The sequence below is a fragment of the Leuciscus leuciscus genome, assembly GCF_965113295.1.
Source record: "Leuciscus leuciscus genome assembly, chromosome: 20".
In the NCBI taxonomy this organism is placed as follows: Eukaryota; Metazoa; Chordata; class Actinopteri; order Cypriniformes; family Leuciscidae; genus Leuciscus; species Leuciscus leuciscus.
The window spans coordinates 6373438-6392961 of NC_138744.1; the positions used below are offsets into that span (position 1 = coordinate 6373438).

The 19524-nt window shown below is 37.3% G+C and overlaps 1 protein-coding gene across 2 annotated transcripts; it reads left to right on the forward strand.

Annotated features, from left to right (window-relative positions):
- Positions 1-272: 272 nt before the first annotated feature.
- On the forward strand, positions 273-18585 carry ppox (protoporphyrinogen oxidase). Of its 2 annotated transcripts, XR_014200515.1 has the most exons (14): positions 273-372; positions 1201-1309; positions 2082-2216; positions 3585-3700; positions 3780-3912; positions 4077-4221; positions 6571-6764; positions 6905-6968; positions 7283-7401; positions 10803-10916; positions 12384-12533; positions 15929-15971; positions 16062-17608; positions 17650-18585. XR_014200515.1 is itself a non-coding variant. In XM_082148908.1 (13 exons), exons 2-13 carry the CDS (start codon positions 1223-1225, stop codon positions 16193-16195), a joined length of 1434 nt encoding a protein of 477 aa, XP_082005034.1. In that variant the 5' UTR covers positions 273-372; positions 1201-1222; the 3' UTR covers positions 16196-18585. The 2 variants fall into 2 exon arrangements, 1 of the variants encoding a protein (XP_082005034.1); XM_082148908.1 differs by having other exon boundaries at positions 16062-18585.
- The last annotated feature ends 939 nt before the right edge of the window (positions 18586-19524 follow it).

Below are 19524 nucleotides of genomic sequence, written 5' to 3' on the forward strand. Positions count from 1 at the left end.
ATTCCATAGGCTATATTAGATGACAAAAGAGATCATGCATGGTTTATATACCAATTGCCTATATAATATATACCTAAACATATAGCTCTTTGGGTTTAAACGTAACAAATATGTTACACATCTGTGGCAGTCATCTGAACTTGAAACAATTACTATCCAAAGAAAATGCCGTGGTCTCTTTTGTCATCTAGTGGTTATTCCATTACACGCTCGAGTATACAGGAAGTGCGGAAACCGGATGGGGCTTTTAGTTTGAAACACTTATTCTTTGTCCATCACTGTTGCCGCTGGCTTGACGCTTCATTCCTACTTTAGACCCTTGAGTCACTATGTAAAAGCAGAAGCCGAGCTTTCAAAATTACATAATTGCAGGTAAGAAGTGTTTTTTCCCAATTTTTTATGAATAAAACTTGCGTTTAATTTAGCATTCATTCTGAGTTTTAGGCAAACGTTTAGGCTACACATTTTTTCACAGCAAATGTTATGTCAGCAAAGGCAAGTAACGTTAAAGCATGTTAGAAAGTCTGACTTTCTGACATTGACTTTTATTTTTAATATGTCGCTTTCTTCTAAATAACTACAAGGATTATTTGCATGATGTTTTGCCGTATATCTGTTTTACAACTGTTATATGACTCGCTCTATATATTTATATATGGATTGAGTTCAACTCTGACCAGTTGAACAGATATCGGCCAGTTTGTATTGAAGAACACATTTTCTGCCCTCTTTTGTTTGAATATGATAAATGACCTTATCAGGGGCCGCCACCCTGTTACTCCCATCAGACCTCGACTCATGGCAGTGTACCCTCTTAATCTTTCAACTGTCAGAGATGCATTCAATGTCCAATATAACCAAATGGCAGAATGTGCCTAAATGTGTGTGTTTTGTTTATTCTCGAATTATGAAAGGACAGGTTGCATGTTTAAGTAGGCTATAACAACATGTAGCTACTTACTATCGGGTTAGGGTAGGATTAGGATTTGGTTGAGGGTTAGTTAGTTAGTTAGTTAGTTAGTTAGTTAGTTAGTTAGTTAGTTGCATGTAATTATGCATAATTTACTGTTATTACTATGGTAAGTAGCCTACATGTAACAAGGACACTGTAAAATAAAGTGTTACCCTCTTCTGTATTATTTACTCATGGACTTGCTGATATAAATGTTGATGTATTGTCATTGGTTTGTCTTGTTGCAGGTGTGGGAGTGTTTGGAGCTGAATGCAGAAGGTTGTAGCAGTGCTTGGTGGGGGGATTGGGGGTCTGTCGGCCTGTCATCATCTGAGCAAGAGTCCTAATGTCTCCAAGGTACAGTATCCGTGAATAATATGCTTAAAATCTTTAGCCAATCTACATTTGCACGACTGTTCAAAAGCATTTTTTTTTTTTTTTATGTTTTTGAAAGGAGTCTCTTGTGTTCAGAAAGGCGGAAAAAAACATATATTGTGAATAAAATATATATATAGTGAAATATTGTTAAAATGTGAAATAACTTTGTTCTATTGTAATACATTTTAAAATGTAATTTATTCCTGTGGTGGCAAAGCTGAATCCTCAGCATCATTACTCCAGGCTTTAGTGTCACATGATCCTTAAGAAATCATTCTAATATGATCAAGCAACATTTATTATTATCAATGTTGAAAAGAGTTTTTGTATAAACGGATTCTTTTTTTTTTAAATTCCTTGATTAATAAAAAGTTCAAAAGAACAGCATTTATTTTAAACGGAAATCTTTTGTAAAATTAGAAATTCCTTTACTGTCACTTTTAATTAAATCATTGCATACTTGCTGAATAAACATATTAATTTCTTTGAAAGATAAAAGAAATCTCACTGACCCCAAACATTTGAACGGTAGGGTAGAAGTTCACAGGCAAAACATGCTCTTCATTTGAAAATGTTTCCACATCCACAACCCTGGTAAGCCTGAGGACCGAGACCACTTGTGATTCTTGATGAAGCATTGACGGTCATTGCTGCTAAAGCTGCTTTTAATGTGATGATTTGATTCAATAGATCTGCTTTCATTGGTACATTCAACATGAAGTTCAGCACACATGTAACCACTGTGTTGTAGATGGTGCTGCTGGAGGAATCTGGGAGATGTGGGGGTTGGTTGAGCTCCTTACGGAGGGATGACGGGGCGGTGTTCGAGCATGGACCTCGAGGGGTGCGACCTGCAGGGGCTGTCGGCCAGAACACTTTGAATATGGTATGCATATGTGAACTTTTGTACATGGAAAAATCTATGTAAAGCTATGTGAAAGTATACACACATTTACATAGTCATTTAATTTCGTATTTAAGAATTGCAATTCACATGATCACATGCATTTAATCTCCGATATTATAATTGGTATGTAAAACCAATTATTGTGTTGTACGTAAAAATTACTGTTACTCACAACCTCTCATGGCTTATTGCTTTTAAAATGGGGAGGCAACAGCAATATTATAAAAGACCAATGTTCAGCAGTTACATTTATTTATTATAATAATAATAATATCGTATGATTTTGCTAAATAAAACTGTGCATTAATTTTGAATCAGCTTCATGCAAGAATTGAGTCAGAATTACGTATTGAGTCATTTACTTATTATTTTGACATAATGTTGGTCTTGGCCATTGTTATTGTTGTTCCTTTGCATGGCCACAAGAGGGCCACCATACATTTACATTGCAGATACAGTGTTATTTTAGTTTTTTTTTTATAGTTTAATTCATATTTTGACTCAATATTTATATTTATGAATATTTATATTTTATTTTATTTCAGCTGCATTTCAATTAACAGAAATGTTTTAAATATTTTTCGCTTTAGTTAACGATAATAATCCAGTTCTTAAGTGAATTACTGTACACATGAAGAACATCAATTTGTTATTAAAGCCAACAATATTTGAAGTACATAATGCCAAGATTTAATTGTAAACAAGAGAAGTAAACTAGCTAGAGCAGATGTGTAATGCAAAGAAGGCTGTATTTATTTGATCAAAAGTACAGCAAAAATAAAAAATATAGTGAAATATTATTACAATTTAATATATTATAAAGTGTAATTTACTCATGTGATGTCAAAGATGAATTTCCAGCATCATTACTCCAGTCTTCACTGTCTCATGATCCTTCAGAAATTCTAATATGCTGATTTTCTGAAAGAGACATTTCTTATTATTATCAATATTGTAAACAGTTGTGCTGCTCAATTGTGGAAACTGTGAAACTTTTATGAATAGAAAGTTCAAAAGAACAGCATTTATTTGAAATAATAATCTTTTGAAACATTATAAATGTCTTTACTGTCACATAAGGCTATACCTTTGCTATAAGACCATTCTATCTCCGTTTATTCCTAATATTATTTGAATTTTCTTGCATATGCATCATCTTTTCTGATTTACTTGAAGTAGTTTGAGAAAATGTGCAAATTGCATTCCGGGAGACCGAAAAGGCTGTTAAATCTAAGTAACAGCCAATGAAATGTAGTATTTACAATATACCTTTCTGCAGGGCGCTACGGATGAATGCTCATATTAATGGAGGATGAACACTGTTCTAGTTAATGTTTTCTTGTGCAGGTCTCTGAGCTGGGTCTCGAGTCTGAAATCCTGCCAATTACGAAGGATCATGTGGCGTCTAAGAACCGCTTCTTGTATGTGAAGGGACAGTTGCACAAGATGCCATCAGGACTTGGGTGAGAGAAAAGTCCACCGTGCGTACAGTTACCCATTTAAAGTCATAAATATTTCTCATCTTGTTCTCCTTTCCTCTAGTGGGGTTTTCCGCACCATCCCTCCTTTCTCTCTTCCCATAATTCAGAGCGTTCTGAAGGAGATCCTGATCAGTAAAGGGAAAGAGGAGGACGAATCCGTGCATGCGTTTGTGTCCAGACGACTGGGTTCTGAGGTGAGAACAAGCGTAGAGGCAGAATGACCTGTTAAACGATCCATCTCATCCTTGTGCTGTACAGCATGCTTCACTGCCACGGCAAATCAGTCTCAAAGGTGTCGCGACAGGAGAGAATCTGAAACCAATTTAACCCACCTGATTGTCTCTCTCTCTCTACGCAGATGGCAGATATAGCCATAGACAGCCTGTGTAGAGGAGTTTTTGCTGGAGACTGCAGAAAGTTGAGTGTACGGTCCTGTTTTCCACCTCTTTATAAAGCAGAGCAGTCTCGGGGCTCAATCGTGCTCGGCATGCTGATGGGTTCAGGTGAGCGCTTTAGGTGTAGACCTAGTGTTGACCTTTTATGCATTTTTTCTTTCTTTTCATAATGCCATCATGCAATGCATAAACAGTTGTGCTGCTTAATGTTTTTGTGCAAACCGGGCTCAATTTCTTTGATCAAAAGATATATATATACTATTGATCATATATATTATAGTGTTGTCAAAAGTACCGACTTCGGTACCAAGTCAGTACTTTTGACAACACTATTATTTATATAATTGATAATTTATATATATATATATATATATATATATATATATATATATATATATATATATATATATATTATATATACAGCTATATATAAAATGCATGAAATGTTATATTTAATGGATTTTGATGGTTTTTTTTTTTTTTTTTTTTTTTTTTGTTATAGCGCTTTTCACAATACAGATTGTATCAAAGCAGCTTCACAGTATTAAATTAAAATAATACAACAAAGTTTGTTTCAAGAGGAATTTATTGATTGATAAAATTAAATTAAATATCCCCAAAATATCCCCAACTGAGCAAGCCAAAGGCAACAGTGGCAAGGAACCGAAAAACTTCATCAAGTGACCTAATGGTGTCCTAAAACTCCATCAGGTGACCTAATGGAGAAAAAAAACCTTGGGAGAACCCAGGCTCAGTCGGGGGCCAGTTCTCCTCTGGCATTTATGAGCTAGAGGCCGGATTGTAGTTTGAACTGTAGGATTATATGAATGCCTGGCTGAAGAGATGCGACTTTAATCTAGTTTTAAACTGGGAGAGCGAGTCTGAGCAACGAACAGTATCAGGAAGACTATTCCAGAGTTTTGGAGCCAAATGTGAGAATGCTCTCCCTCCTTTGGTGGTTCTGGATATCCTAGGTATGACCAAAAGCCTTGAATTTAGTGATCTTAAAGGAGAAGTTCACTTTTAAAAAAACTTTTGCTGATAATTTACTCACCCCCATGTCATCCAAGATGTCCATGTCTTTCTTTCTTCAGTCGAAAAGAAATTAAGGTTTTTGATGAAAACATTCCAGGATTTTTTCACATATTATGGATTCCATTGGGACCCAAACGGTTCAAGGTCCAAATGACAGTTTCATTGCCGCTTCAAAGGGCTTTAAACGATACCAGACGATGAATAAGGGTCTTATCTAGCGAAACGATCGGTCATTTCAAAAATAAAATAAAAAGTTGACGTTTTATAAGCACAAATGTTCGGCTTGCTCTGTTCTGTGATGCGCGTTCGTGACGTCACGTAATACGCAATTACGTTGAAAAGGTCACGCTTGAAAAATTGAAGAAAATGTTCTTTTTGGCTTTTTAATATTAAAACACTCAGGATGCGCACACGAAATGGGCATTTTAAACGATAAACTGACACAAATACATTTGAAAATGTTTATATGGTCCTCCTTCCGCACATTTGTAAACACATCAAACTTGACCTTTTCAACGTAATTGCGTATTACGTGACGTCACGAACGCGCATCACAGAACAGAGCAAGGCGAACATTTGTGCTTATAAAACGTCAACTTTTTATTTTATTTTTGAAATGACCGATCGTTTCGCTAGATAAGACCCTTATTCATCGTCTGGTATCGTTTAAAGCCCTTTGAAGCGGCAATGAAACTGTCATTTGGACCTTGAACCGTTTGGGTCCCAATGGAATCCATAATATGTGGAAAAATCCTGGAATGTTTTCATCAAAAACCTTAATTTCTTTTCGACTGAAGAAAGAAAGACATGGACATCTTGGATGACATGGGGGTGAGTAAATTATCAGCAAAAGTTTTTTCAAAAGTGAACTTCTCCTTTAAAGAGCGCGATGGATTATAGGGTGATAAAAGATCCGTTAAATAGACTGGAGCTAAGCCGTTTAGGGCTTTATAAGTCAGTAGCAATACCTTATAATTAATACGGAACTTTATAGGTAACCAATGCAGTGATGATAAAATCGGTGTTATATGATCATATTTTCTTGATCTAGTAAGAACTCTAGCGGCGGCATTTTGGACTAACTGTAGCTTGTTTATTGAGGATGCAGGACAACCAGCTAATAAAGCATTACAGTAATCCAGTCTCGAGGTCATGAATGCATGAACTAACTTTTCTGCATCAGAAACTGATAGCATATTACGTAGCTTAGCAATGTTTCTAAGGTGGAAAAATGCTGTTTTTGTAACATATGAAATATGATTTTCAAAAGACAGGTTGCAATCGAGTATAACACCCAGGTCTTTTACTGTAGAGGATAATGTTAATTATAAAGGCATTCAAAAACCTTTTATAATGCTTAATATGTACAAATTTCATAGAAGGGGTTACCGAATAATGTTTGTTTAATTCATGTTATGTAAGGAGGTGGTCCTGAAGTAGTCCCTTCAGACTTGGCAAACAGAGCGTCTAAAGAGTCCTGGACTCAGTGGTCTCTAAAGAGGGGCATGCAGACACTCCCAGAAGCCCTGGTGGACAAGCTGAGGATGCAAGAGCGAGTGGAGATTCATCATCATGCCAAAGTGAAGAGTCTGAACATGGACGGGGGAGGCTGGGAGGTGAGATGATGGCCCAACATGAAGCGTCTTATTCACTACGTAACATATTTTGACATTCAGCTAAGATGGTCTGACTCTGTCTTGTAGTCCATCATTATTAGTGAGTGTGTTCTTATTTTTCAAACATTTTTTTTTTTTAGATTAAACTAGATGATGGGACTTCTTTGAAAGCTGATCATGTTATTTCTGCCCTGCCTGCATCAGGTAAATGCACTAATTTTACAGTGTTGAACTCCAATGTTTCCTATTCTGGTACACGACAAGTTGTTCTTCATTTTAAGTCTAATTTAGTCAGTTTATTTAGTGCATGATTCGGATCCTTAGATTGACTCAAACTAAAAAGTTGAACAGAAATGTTGACATTATTGTGCATTTTCTCACGTTAAATTCTGACTGCAATCTTACAACAATATAAAATGTGATTTATTTCAGTGTGGTGCTGTAGATGCACACACTGTGCTCTACTTAGTCAGTTTATTGAAAGTATTTATTTAAAGCAATGTCTATATGTTCACCAGCTTTGGCTTCTGTATTGCCCCCTGCTTCTCATCCCCTGTCGGAACAGCTGCGATCCATCGCTTCAGTTACTGTTGCCGTGGTGAATTTGGAGTATGAAGGCTTCATCCTTCCTGTTACTGTAAGTCTTCACTCAGTGATTTTAAATGGGGACAAAAAGAGAGAACAGAGTAACAGAAGCTGCTTTTCCACTGTCAGGCCACACCGTTCCTTTCCGTGCCAATCCAGCCCAGCTGGTGCGGATATGGTATTATTTTCCTCTGCGGGGCTGATAACAGAGCTCTTTGGAATGTAACGCAAGAGTTTACAGCTGTAAACTCTACAACCGTGCTGAGAATTACGAGCCGACAATGGTTTGTAATCGTTGTGTGCTGAACCAAGCTCAAGTGGAAATATAACTGGAACTGTTCGGCCCGACGGTTGAAAAGTTGCTAGAGTGTAGACCCCTAGGCCAGTGGTTCACAAACTTTTTATAGTTGTGTTAGGGGGGGTAACAGCTTTTTTTAACAGCCAGAACCAGATATGATGAAAGAAGACCAGGAGTCGTGAGGTTCAATCAAATAGATACATATTTACTGAAGAATAGTTTGCAGTTTCATCGGCAGAGCCAGCATCAAAGTCTCACGAGGAGGTCGCAAGCCAGCTCTACCTTACACAAAATCTTACACCAATTACACCATTTCCAAGGGCATGCATTACATAATTGCTACTTCTGATTGGCTAAGAGAACATAATGTCTAAACAAATCTACACATATGGATAACTATGAGGGCATATCGCCATTTGTCAAGATAGTTGTCATCCGATTCCAAGATTTAGTCCTGTAGTGATGACCTCGGAGGTCAGGGAAAGGTGTCTCTGGGTCCGTGGTCACATACCGAAGTGTTCCATAACTCCTATACAAGAAAATCCAACACACACACAAAGCACTAGAGAATCACAGTATCTTCAAGGTTGGAGAGGGTTAGGGTTACCCTAACCCTAACCCTATTTTATTCATTAAAGAAATACATGTAGTACAATTCCGTAAATCAAACCAGGTAAGTCACGTAGAGTTTGACCCCTGGAACCTTAACTAGTCAGCTAGAACAGATATATAGTCTACACACGGTGAGGGTCTTCTTCGGACCTGACCTCTTCTGGTAGCTGTTTTCCACTACAAAGAGCCTGTTTTTATAACCCTAACCCTAACCCTAACCCAAAGATTAGTCACAGACATCAGAATGCACCTAGAAAGAAGCTGGTTAAACACTCACAGCAACAGGTGGTTAAAAGTATATGTGAATCACTCATTGACTATAGAAATAATTATGTAAAAATGCTTACACTTGATTATACATTTTTATAGGAATAATGTAAGCACTCAGAAGGATATATATTTATATATTGAAGAGACAAGGGATTCTGACCCCAACCCTTCAGTTGCATACCCCCTCTCTTCCCTCACTTAGGCTGTCGTCACACCTTTTCCATGAAGGGATAATATTTTCCCCCTTAAATTGATTTTTTAGGTGCATTTTTACCTTTTAAAAAAGCAAAGTTTTTCTAACCCTATTAAATGTATGTCATGTTTTGTTCCATTAATTGAATTATTAATATAATAAATAAAGCATTGAATTAAACTAAATCAATAATTTCAATCATTGCACTGCAGTGACACAAGCTGCATCTATTTACATAGATTCATAGATTTATGTAATTCTACGTAATTCAGTATTCATAGATTTACTGAATCCATGCCACCTCTGAGCAGGAATAAACAGTGTGTTTATTCCTGCTGAGAGGTGGCATGAATTCAGTTACAATGTAGAGAAATATGAAAAATTGCATTCTTGCTCCTATTCAGTTATTCATTCAGAGGTTGTATGAATGAATAGGAGTAAGAATGCATTTTTCCCCAAGAATTACATTTTTTATATTCTTGCTACTATAATATATTATCAACTTTAAAAACAAGAACTCACACATGGTATGTTTTTGTATGGAAGAGAGTTTGAGTCTTAAATCGGTCTCTCTATGCACTGCACAGTCTGTGTCTATATTTGTTCGTTATGCTAGTAAGTGCTAAATCCCCACTTTTACAGAGATACATTGTTGAGAACGGCAGTAAAGTAGAGCAATTTGCAAAGGCAGCCTATCATATACACGCTGCTTGTGTGGATGCAGTCAGGTTTGACCGCAAAAGATGAGGTAATTTGATTGGATGTCATGAATTTGACCTTTTACAGCACTACCATTTTCCTGTTTTTACATTAGAAGTAGCGTTTTGCCTGTTAGAAATGCATGCTCGGTTTTGTTATTTTAAGGTGGGGCAGAATTAAACAAATGGCAAATCAAATTTGTTCGCTTACCCCCCTGTCACCTCGTGTACCCCAGTTCGGTAACCACTGCACTAGACCATTAAATGCTCAAGCAGAGTCCTGCACGGGTCCGATTTTGTAAACCCGCACCCGCCCGTACCCGCAGTGCTTCAAACCGCATCCGACCCGTTATCCGTCAACAGCACCAATTAAAATCCGCACCCGACCCGACCCGCTTAAAATAGAACCGACACCCGACCCGCACCCGAAATAAAATCAGTTTAGCCAATCACATTATAGACACAATTACAAAAATGTTTATTGCCAGTTCATACAGAAGTTATAACGACAATTAACACAAGGACAACTTCAGCCGAAGCTGTCAAAAGGCCGGTACATGATGGCTAACGTTACCACAAAACTGAGTAGCCTAACAGTCGCGGCTACAACACTATATCTGCCACGCAATTTCGTCTAGCCTGACAATTCTGGGTTCAAACACGCCCTGCACACCACACATACAGTGTTACATTCCACATGTGCGGCTATCCAACACGAAAATGCATGCAGCAAAGCCTTTCACAATATTTTCTTCAGATAACTCCAAATTTCTCCCACACACTGGACTTGACTTTTGATGACGTATTGTCGACAACTTTACAATCTCCACTAGCTATTCTTTTCTTCAACTCCTCAGCATCCATCTCGACGACTGCAAGCAGATCGCGCGCGCGGTTATGATGAATTTTTAAAAGTGAAAGTAGCCTAGGTAACGTTAGATCCTGGGAGGGCGTGGCGCTGTGGGCACAAATAAAATGATGTGGATTTTAAATAATTTTATCATCTTGAAATACAGGAATATTTTTGTAGATGTGTTCCTAAAAATATGCATATATTTTTACGTTTGCATGTGATTGTTTTGAACCCGTGTTTAGACCCGTGTTTCCCCCGTGTCCGACCCGACCCGCACCCGTATCCGACACAGTTGGATATTTTTCACCCGTTTGAGCAAAATTTGCGGGTCACCCGTCGGGTACCCGCGGGTACCCGAACCCGTGCAGGACTCTATGCTCAAGTCTGCTTGTTTTGTTCAGTTCATTTTCTCATTGCCTGGAAGATCTTTCCTAACTGCACTGTACAAATATCAAAGCACTTTATGTATGTGTGGGCATTATTAATAATGAGTGTGTATGTAAATGTGCACATGCTCTGAATATTTCAGGGCTTTGGACATTTGGTGCCTTCCTCAGAAGATCCAGGTCTGTTAGGGGTGGTGTACGACTCTGTTCCCTTTCCACAACACAATCAGAGTGGAAAACCGACCACTAGGCTGACGGTGAGACTGACCACTCATAAATATTAACCCTCAAAGGTTTGGGGTCAGTAAGGTTTTTTAGTTTTTTTGAATAAAATAAACAAATTCAGCAAAATTCAAAAAATGAATTTTATTCAGTAAAGACTTTTACATTGTTACAAAATGTAATGATTTCTATTTCAAGTATATGCTGTTCTTTGGTACTTATTGTTCATGAAAGAAGCATATTAGAATGATTGTAATCATATTTTTCTTTGTATTTTTGATCAATTAAATGTAGCCTGGTGAGCATAAAAGGCTTCTTTCAAAAACATAAAAAAAAAACTTACCCACCCCAAACTTTGAATGGTTGTGTATATTGCACATTATACACATAAATATCACATGAATTGAGAATATGATTTTTTTTTATCTTTAGCTTTGATTATTACTTTTTGAAAAAAATAAATAAAAAATAAATATATATTTTATTACATTTTATTATAAAATTGAAGTTATACATTTAAGTGGGGACAAGGCTAGAAAATAGAAATCTGGCAAAATGAAAATAACACTATTGAAAATGAAGATAAATTAAATAAAGAAACTTTAAAGACATATTGGTGAATATTTAACAGTATAGGAAATGAACATGATAGCCTGAAGGTCTGATCGGCTCTGGAGAGATGCGTCTATAAACCGATACCCCGGACAGAGATTTGTGAGGCCCTGTTTACACCTGGTATTAAGATGTGTTTTGGTCGATCAGACGACACTAAATACAGGTGTAAACGGTGTCTAAAACGCTTTGATCTTGTTCAATTTAACCACTTTTTCGTGAGCTTATTTCATCCATTAGGTCGAAAGATCTGAAAAAGCCCTTACATTAATATTTGCCTATAGACCCTCCCCTCGAAGACATCAGGACAGAAGTGGTTGAAAGTGGACAAAATAGACGGATTAAACTCCAGGTGTAAACGGGAATGTGTCCCCCTCATCTACTTGTGATCTGATTGACCAAAACGCATCTTAATACCAGGTGTAAACAGGGCCTGAGTCTCTGTCAGGAATTCTTCTCCCGTCCCCTATCAGGAACATTTTACATGCGGTAATAAAAATAGCCTTCGGTGCTCTGTGGTACTCACAACAAAAAATGCTATTGCATTATTCATGTCTCCCCCACTTAAATCATTATTCATTTAAAAGTTAGATGTCCTTTGCTTAGGACATGTTGTTTTTCCTGTGCTTGAAAACATCTGTATAGTCGAGAGGTCATAAACGTACAGGAACTGAGTGCCATTAGAGGAGCTGAAATATGCTTTGAGCAATGTTAGCATCCTGAATAACATACTGTAACTCCCTCCGGCTGCGAAATCAGTCCCGTGAGTTGATGTTATGTGGACGATTCCAGCTGTTATCATCACAGAAGCCATTTCTGTGAATGATGTTCTTTTCTGTTGTAATTACTGCAGCTCAGTGCTCTAGCTGTTTGTGTGTGTTTGCTTGAAGGTGATGATGGGGGGAGCGTGGTTCGAGCAGACGTTTGGTAGTTCTGATTCAGTGACGGAGCAGAAGCTGTTGGATCGAGCCACCCAGGCCGTGACCTCTCACCTGGGCGTAACCTCACAACCTGTATGGAGCTTTGTTGCTTTACTCAAGGTGAGACTGTATGTTGAAAGAAATGCAATAAGCCATTGAAGCTGTGCATTACAGTGATTTTACCACTGGTAACGGGTCTTCTATGCAAAGTGCATAAAGCCCCATTTGCCTTGGTCAAAGCTATATGAGTAGCTTATAGCTATTATAAAGTAGAGGCAAATATGAAATATGTAAAAAAACAACAACATATAAATGTAAATATTTACAGGGAACTACACTAACCTTTTCCACTGGTGGCACTTGTGCTACTAACTTTTTCAGTTACTGGCGCAAAACATGATTTGGTCGCACAAATGAAAAAGATTTTTGAAGCCAACTTGATGTGTTGAATGCTCAGAGCACGTTATAAAACGTATTCTTAAAATACACATTTCTGTTTTAATAAATGGTCATAGTAAATCATAGCATATTGCCTAAAACATAAGGTAGGTACAAAAATAATCAGTGATACATTTGCGACCCATTAAAAATTAAGGTCGCAATGGCATTTCAAAAGGTTGCATATGCGACCATTTTGGTCGCTGTGTAGTTCCCTGATTTATAAATGAATCAAGAGCGTGAATCTATATATATATATATATATATATATATATATATATATATATATATATATATATATACAGTTTCTCTAACCCTAATTGATGGAGTGTGTAGCTTTTCATTTCTCAAACAACCATGTAGGAACAAGACAAATCATTTGCATATTCCAGGATGACAATGTCAAGATTCATCATGGTTGGGAGGAAGCATGAAGAATCATTTTCACTATATACATACATACGTACGTACATGCATACATGCATTTATACACTCACCTAAAGGATTATTAGGAACACCTGTTCAATTTCTCATTAATGCAATTATCTAATCAACCAATCACATGGCAGTTGCTTCAATGCATTTAGGGGTGTGGTCCTGGTCAAGACAATCTCCTGAACTCCAAACTAAATGTCAGAATGGGAAAGAAAGGTGATTTAAGCAATTTTGAGCGTGGCATGGTTGTTGGTGCCAGACGGGCCGGTCTGAGTATTTCACAATCTGCTCAGTTACTGGGATTTTCACACACAACCATTTCTAGGGTTTACAAAGAATGGTGTGAAAAGAGAAAAATATCCAGTATGCGGCAGTCCTGTCGGCGAAAATGCCTTGTTGATGCTAGAGGTCAGAGGAGAATGGCCCAACTGATTCAAGCTGATAGAAGAGCAACTTTGACTGAAATAACCACTCGTTACAACCGAGGTATGCAGCAAAGCATTTGTGAAGCCACAACACGCACAACCTTGAGGCGGATGGGCTACAACAGCAGAAGACCCCACCGGGTACCACTCATCTCCACTACAAATAGGAAAAAGAGGCTACAATTTGCACAAGCTCACCAAAATTGGACAGTTGAAGACTGGAAAAATGTTGCCTGGTCTGATGAGTCTCGATTTCTGTTGAGACATTCAGATGGTAGAGTCAGAATTTGGCGTAAACAGAATGAGAACATGGATCCATCATGCCTTGTTACCACTTTGCAGGCTGGTGGTGGTGGTGTAATGGTGTGGGGGATGTTTTCTTGGCACACTTTAGGCCCCTTAGTGCCAATTGGGCATCGTTTAAATGCCACGGCCTACCTGAGCATTGTTTCTGACCATGTCCATCCCTTTATGACCACCATGTACCCATCCTCTGATGGCTACTTCCAGCAGGATAATGCACCATGTCACAAAGCTTGAATCATTTCAAATTGGTTTCTTGAACATGACAATGAGTTCACTGTACTAAAATGGCCCCCACAGTCACCAGATCTCAACCCAATAGAGCATCTTTGGGATGTGGTGGAACGGGAGCTTCGTGCCCTGGATGTGCATCCCACAAATCTCCATCAACTGCAAGATGCTATCCTATCAATATGGGCCAACATTTCTAAAGAATGCTTTCAGTACCTTGTTGAATCAATGCCACGTAGAATTAAGGCAGTTCTGAAGGCAAAAGGGGGTCAAACACAGTATTAGTATGGTGTTCCTAATAATCCTTTAGGTGAGTGTATATATAATCTATATCTGGACTCAGAGGTGCCAATTCATGTGTGAAAATTATTCTTTATGCTTCCTCCCAACCATGATGAATCTTGACATTGTCATCCTGGAATATGCAAATGATGTGTCTTGTTCCTACATGGTTGTTTGAGAAATGAAAAGCTACACACTCCATCAATTCGGGTCAAAAGAACTGTTCACAAATATATAACATGTTAGAAAAATAATAATCACTGCAATATTTATCCAATCATAGATTCTTAAGCATTTTTTCCTTTTTTTTTTTTCACTTGAAAATACTATTTCAGTCTTTCTGGTTCAAAATTTCACAGTGAAACTTACCATTTCTTTTTAATAACAAAATGTAGCATTTTCTGTGTGAAAACAAAAAATTTCCTGTGTATATGTGAATAAATCTGTAAACATATCATTGAGTTGGTCATTGCTATTATGAAATGGTGACAAATTTTCAATAAATCAATTTTCAATAAATATTAATAATAATAACAATCGTACTAATAATTTTGTTTTAATATATTTATATAAAAACTTTTGCTTAAGGAACACAGCATGGAAAACAAAACTTTTCTCGCTTGAATACAAAAATGGCTAGTGCACTTCTCTGGGTCAGAGAAAGGGTATAAAATGCTCATGGAAAACTAATTTAGTTCAGTTTTTGGAAGGCATCTTGTAAGAAAAATGTAATTGCTACAAAAGTGTAGAATATGACCCCATTGATTCACATTCATTTGAAGAAAGGCCAAAAGATTTTTTACTATCCTAGCTCTCCTTTGTGTCAGCCATGCATAGCAATAGCTTTATGGAGTTCACAGCCACCAGATGCCCTCAGTCGTCTCTCGGGGTTCAGTTCTGACATAAATCAAGGCAGATGGTCCATTTCTTTAAAGATTACTCCTGCCCTCCATCTCTCTGTGTGGTTCAGGGAGTTCAGTGAGCAGAACAGAAGCGAGCGCTGCTGTGGCAGGAGGGCTCCGAGAGGGTCACTGGTTTTCAGGCCGGAGATGACAGACTGTCGTTGGGGGGCGAGAGGAGCAACTAGCTCCTCTGCTTCATTTCTGACTGACTTATTCCTAATTATATGGTCATAGAGCAAGAAGAAAATTTCCACCTTATTGCGCCCACTCTCACATTTTTTCATGCTACATTGTCTCGATGTCTTTTGAACAGTTTAATTACCCTTATACACTCTCACAGAGACTAGAGATACTCAGACTGCTACTTTATCTGGAATATCATATCTAGAAGATATTCATCTTTTTGATGAAAGAATGTCATTTCTTTTGTGTATTTTTTTTTCTTCTGCTCTGTCATTCGTGTTATTAAATAATTTTATCAATGTAATTCTTTTTTCAGGACTGCATTCCGCAGTATCATTTAGGACACTGGAAACGACTTGGTAAGTTTATCAATCCCCCAAACTCATTCCACTATCTGTTCCCCCGAGTCATGTAAATGAGGGTTGTTTGTGCCCATTTCTTATTTTCAGAAAAGATGAGGCAATACATCAGCAACCACAATCTGCCCCTTACACTGACGGGAGCTTCCTACGATGGTGTCTCTGTCAATGATGTTATATTTAGTGGGCGGACTGCTGCTCAGGGTCTCGTGGGAAAAGTATGACTTACTCTAACTTCATTTTGACAGAGTTGAGATGCTTTTATTGAAGATTTTATGTTTTGATTGGCATTTTGGTGATTCCTGGGAAGGATCTTGCTTTACTTGAACCCAGGATGGAAAATGTACATCCAATTGTTTGAAAAATCATTATTTATATAATTTGATATTAATTCTGTTTATCTTGTTTCCAGTAATATAGAAATATTTAAATGTCATTAAAAGAGATACATTGATGAATACTCAACTCAAGATATTTCCTCTGAAAACAGTTTTTGTTTCAATGAAGCCCCTCCTTCTGAAATATGAAATGTGCTGTGATTGGTTAGCTGGCCCAGTGTGTTGTGATTGGCACCGTGTGTTTAGGAAATGCCCCTCCCCTTACCATAACCGTGAGTTTCATCTGATCAATGAAGGATGCCATCAATTTCAAACCAATTCAGGCCTGAATCAGACTTGAGAATGTTAAGGCTTTGTAAGCATGGATTTCACAGGATGTTTTAGAGTGGTATGTTTTTTTTGGGAGGGATTTTCTTATACATTTAAGATACGATGTTATACACCATTTAATCGTGATATTTGTCGTAAAACTATGGCAATACACACAGTAACTGATCACAAAACCATGGTTCATTTTCCTAAGGGGCGGTGCACAGCCTTACAAAAGCAAGAGATTACAAAAGCTAAAACATTATCAACACTAATGTTGGCTAGCAGGCAAGTGGAGCCAAACAGCTTTGCCCTTTGTTTACATCGTAGCAACAACATAACACTTATAATCGGAACTGTTAATAGAAAACGCAACTACAAATAATAAGACATGCTTACAAGTTGTGATCCACAAACAACAGATTGTCCCGACAAAGTGGGAACTGCTCCATTTCAGGAGAAGCTTTTGTGCATTGTTTTCTCTTAGGTCCTGGAAGCTGTTCTCCGTATAATGTGCAGCACACTGATAACGTTTAAGTTATAATGTTCAGGTCTACTCTAAGTTCGTCAGCCTTAGGAAGGTCAAACAAATGAGCTTTGGGAACGGGGTGGAAAAAACAGTCTCTCTTTGACATAGCGTCAACACTCTTCTCTAGCGCAGCTCAGTCAGGGCTCGTCTCCTTATCTGCGTGGGTGCGGATTATTTAAATGAGTAACATTATGACTTCACAAAGCCCCCCCAAAAAACTCTGTGAACCAGTCCAAGCGAGCTGTTCGTTTTAGTTCTTAGAGAGTGAATTCTGTTAAATAAAATATCTCCCTTTGAGCTTTGTAACCTTGCAGATTTTTTTATGCTCAAACAGCAACATTAAACAAACCTTGAAAAAGTTGAAAAAGTGAAAAAGCATAATAGGACCCCTTTAAAACAAAAAATAAAATAAAAAAGCAGCTGGCATGGGAAGAATAAACCTCTATTCTCATGCAATTTAAGTTTAGATATTTTCTAAAAAAAATATATATATAAAAAAAAGATTTAAAATGTAGTGAATGCAGTGTATGAGCCATTAAAATAATTTACTTTATCAGCAATATTAGTCAAATGATTGTTTCATGATGTTCATCTGCGGTGAAAATTAAACTTGTGTATATATATATATATAATATCTTTTCATCATTCAGTTTCTTCAGTTTTTGACATCTTGGGCTGAGAAATTGTCAGTTGCTACTAGTATCTCACCCAGAACTTCTGTTTCAGAACTTTCCCATTAGGAAAGATCACGTTGACCTACGTTCAAGTCACCACAGCCACTATCAAAAATGGCCAGAGATCTCAAATGTTCAATATATATATAGTGTGGTTTCTTCCATTTGTCTCAAAGATTATGATTGGACAGGCTGAGATGAAGTACCATTAAATAAGGGTGCACTAAAGACATTTTGCTCTGAAAATGTATGCCATTACACCGAAGTGGCTTCAATGGCAAATTTACAACTTCTATTTTACATTTGAGCCAAGTAGCAGATTGGAAATGGCTGTGACCATCTGCATTATCACTGACTTTCAAAGTTTACTTTTCAAAAAGATCAAAGTTTACTATTACTCAGAGAAGCAGACTTTAATGGGTGCTTGAGAACCATTTGTTTCACACACACATGCTTTGCAAAGCATTTATCTTCAATCTGCAATAATGTTTTATCAGAGAAATGCACAGGTGAACCTTTTTCATGCAGTACTTGTGAGACACATTATGGATCCATATGCAATGGAGACTGATTGTGTCGTTTTCAGCCTTAGGTGTTTAACTTTACAGTGAATGTGACTAAAAAGTATGTCAATGAATTCTGCAGAATGTAACAATAATAATTCCATGAAAAACCTCTAATTTATTATGACAACCTCTCAATAAATGATCATGTATTTTATGCTATTATCTTGATTATGATAAATAAAGGAGATGTGTTTGGTTTGTTGCGTGTAATGTGGTTAAACTGTTTATTAACTTCTATCCATTAATGAGCAGACAGTGAACGGTGCCAGAACAGTTTAAAGCGAAGAAGCCTGCAGCTTAACAGGAGTTTACATTAATAAAACACAGAGGCAAAATTAAATATTTAATGTGCAAATTACACAAGCCCACCCCCTGAAACCCTTATCTGACAAATGGTAATTTCACTTTGAAATGTTATTGTTCACAATGACATGCTTCTGTTGTTTCCACCTCTGTGTCTGTTGACAGCTCAGTTGGAAAGTTATTTGACAGAAGACACACTATCAAACACTGTGCCAGCCAGCAACCTTGAAATGTATTGTTCCTCGTTGTTATTGTAAATTGCACATTTTAAGTGATATCCTGTCCTATCTGGCTCACTCTGACACAATTTTGAGTGTCAATATTTGTTGAAATAAGGTGTGCTTTTACTTTTCGATCAGATTTACAATAATAAAAAAAATCCCATAGATTTACATTGTAGAACTCAAGCCATATGCAGGTTCTAGAATACCACCTAGTAACCACATACTAGCAACGTGCCGAAAAAAACCCAGTAAGCTTTAGAAACTGCTTAGCAACAACCTGGCGGTGAGTTTTGTGTGGCTAAACACCACCTTGTTTCAAAAATCTGATTAATTATTTGGTTGCACTTTATTTTACAGTATGTGTACTAGGTAACTACATGGGTTAAAGGGTTAGTTCACCCAAAAATGAAAATTCTGTCAGTAATTACTCACCCTCATGTTGTTCCAACCGCGTAAGACCTTCGTTCATCTTCGGAACACAAATTAAGATATTTTTGATTAAATCTGAGAGCTGGCTCACTCCTCCATAGGCTTCTATAGACATTATAACTTGCTGGCCCAGAAAATGTATTAAAGACATCGTTAATATAGTCCAAGTGACTACAGTGGC

Bases quoted from the DNA above. Each gene is read 5' to 3' on its own strand.
- ppox (XM_082148908.1), top strand. From the start codon at position 1,223: ATGCAGAAGGTTGTAGCAGTGCTTGGTGGGGGGATTGGGGGTCTGTCG. The intron at 6,765-6,904 runs GTGAGATGATGG...TTTTTTTTTTAG, and splicing joins TGGACGGGGGAGGCTGGGAG to ATTAAACTAGATGATGGGAC. The intron at 12,534-15,928 runs GTGAGACTGTAT...TTCTTTTTTCAG, and splicing joins GCTTTGTTGCTTTACTCAAG to GACTGCATTCCGCAGTATCA.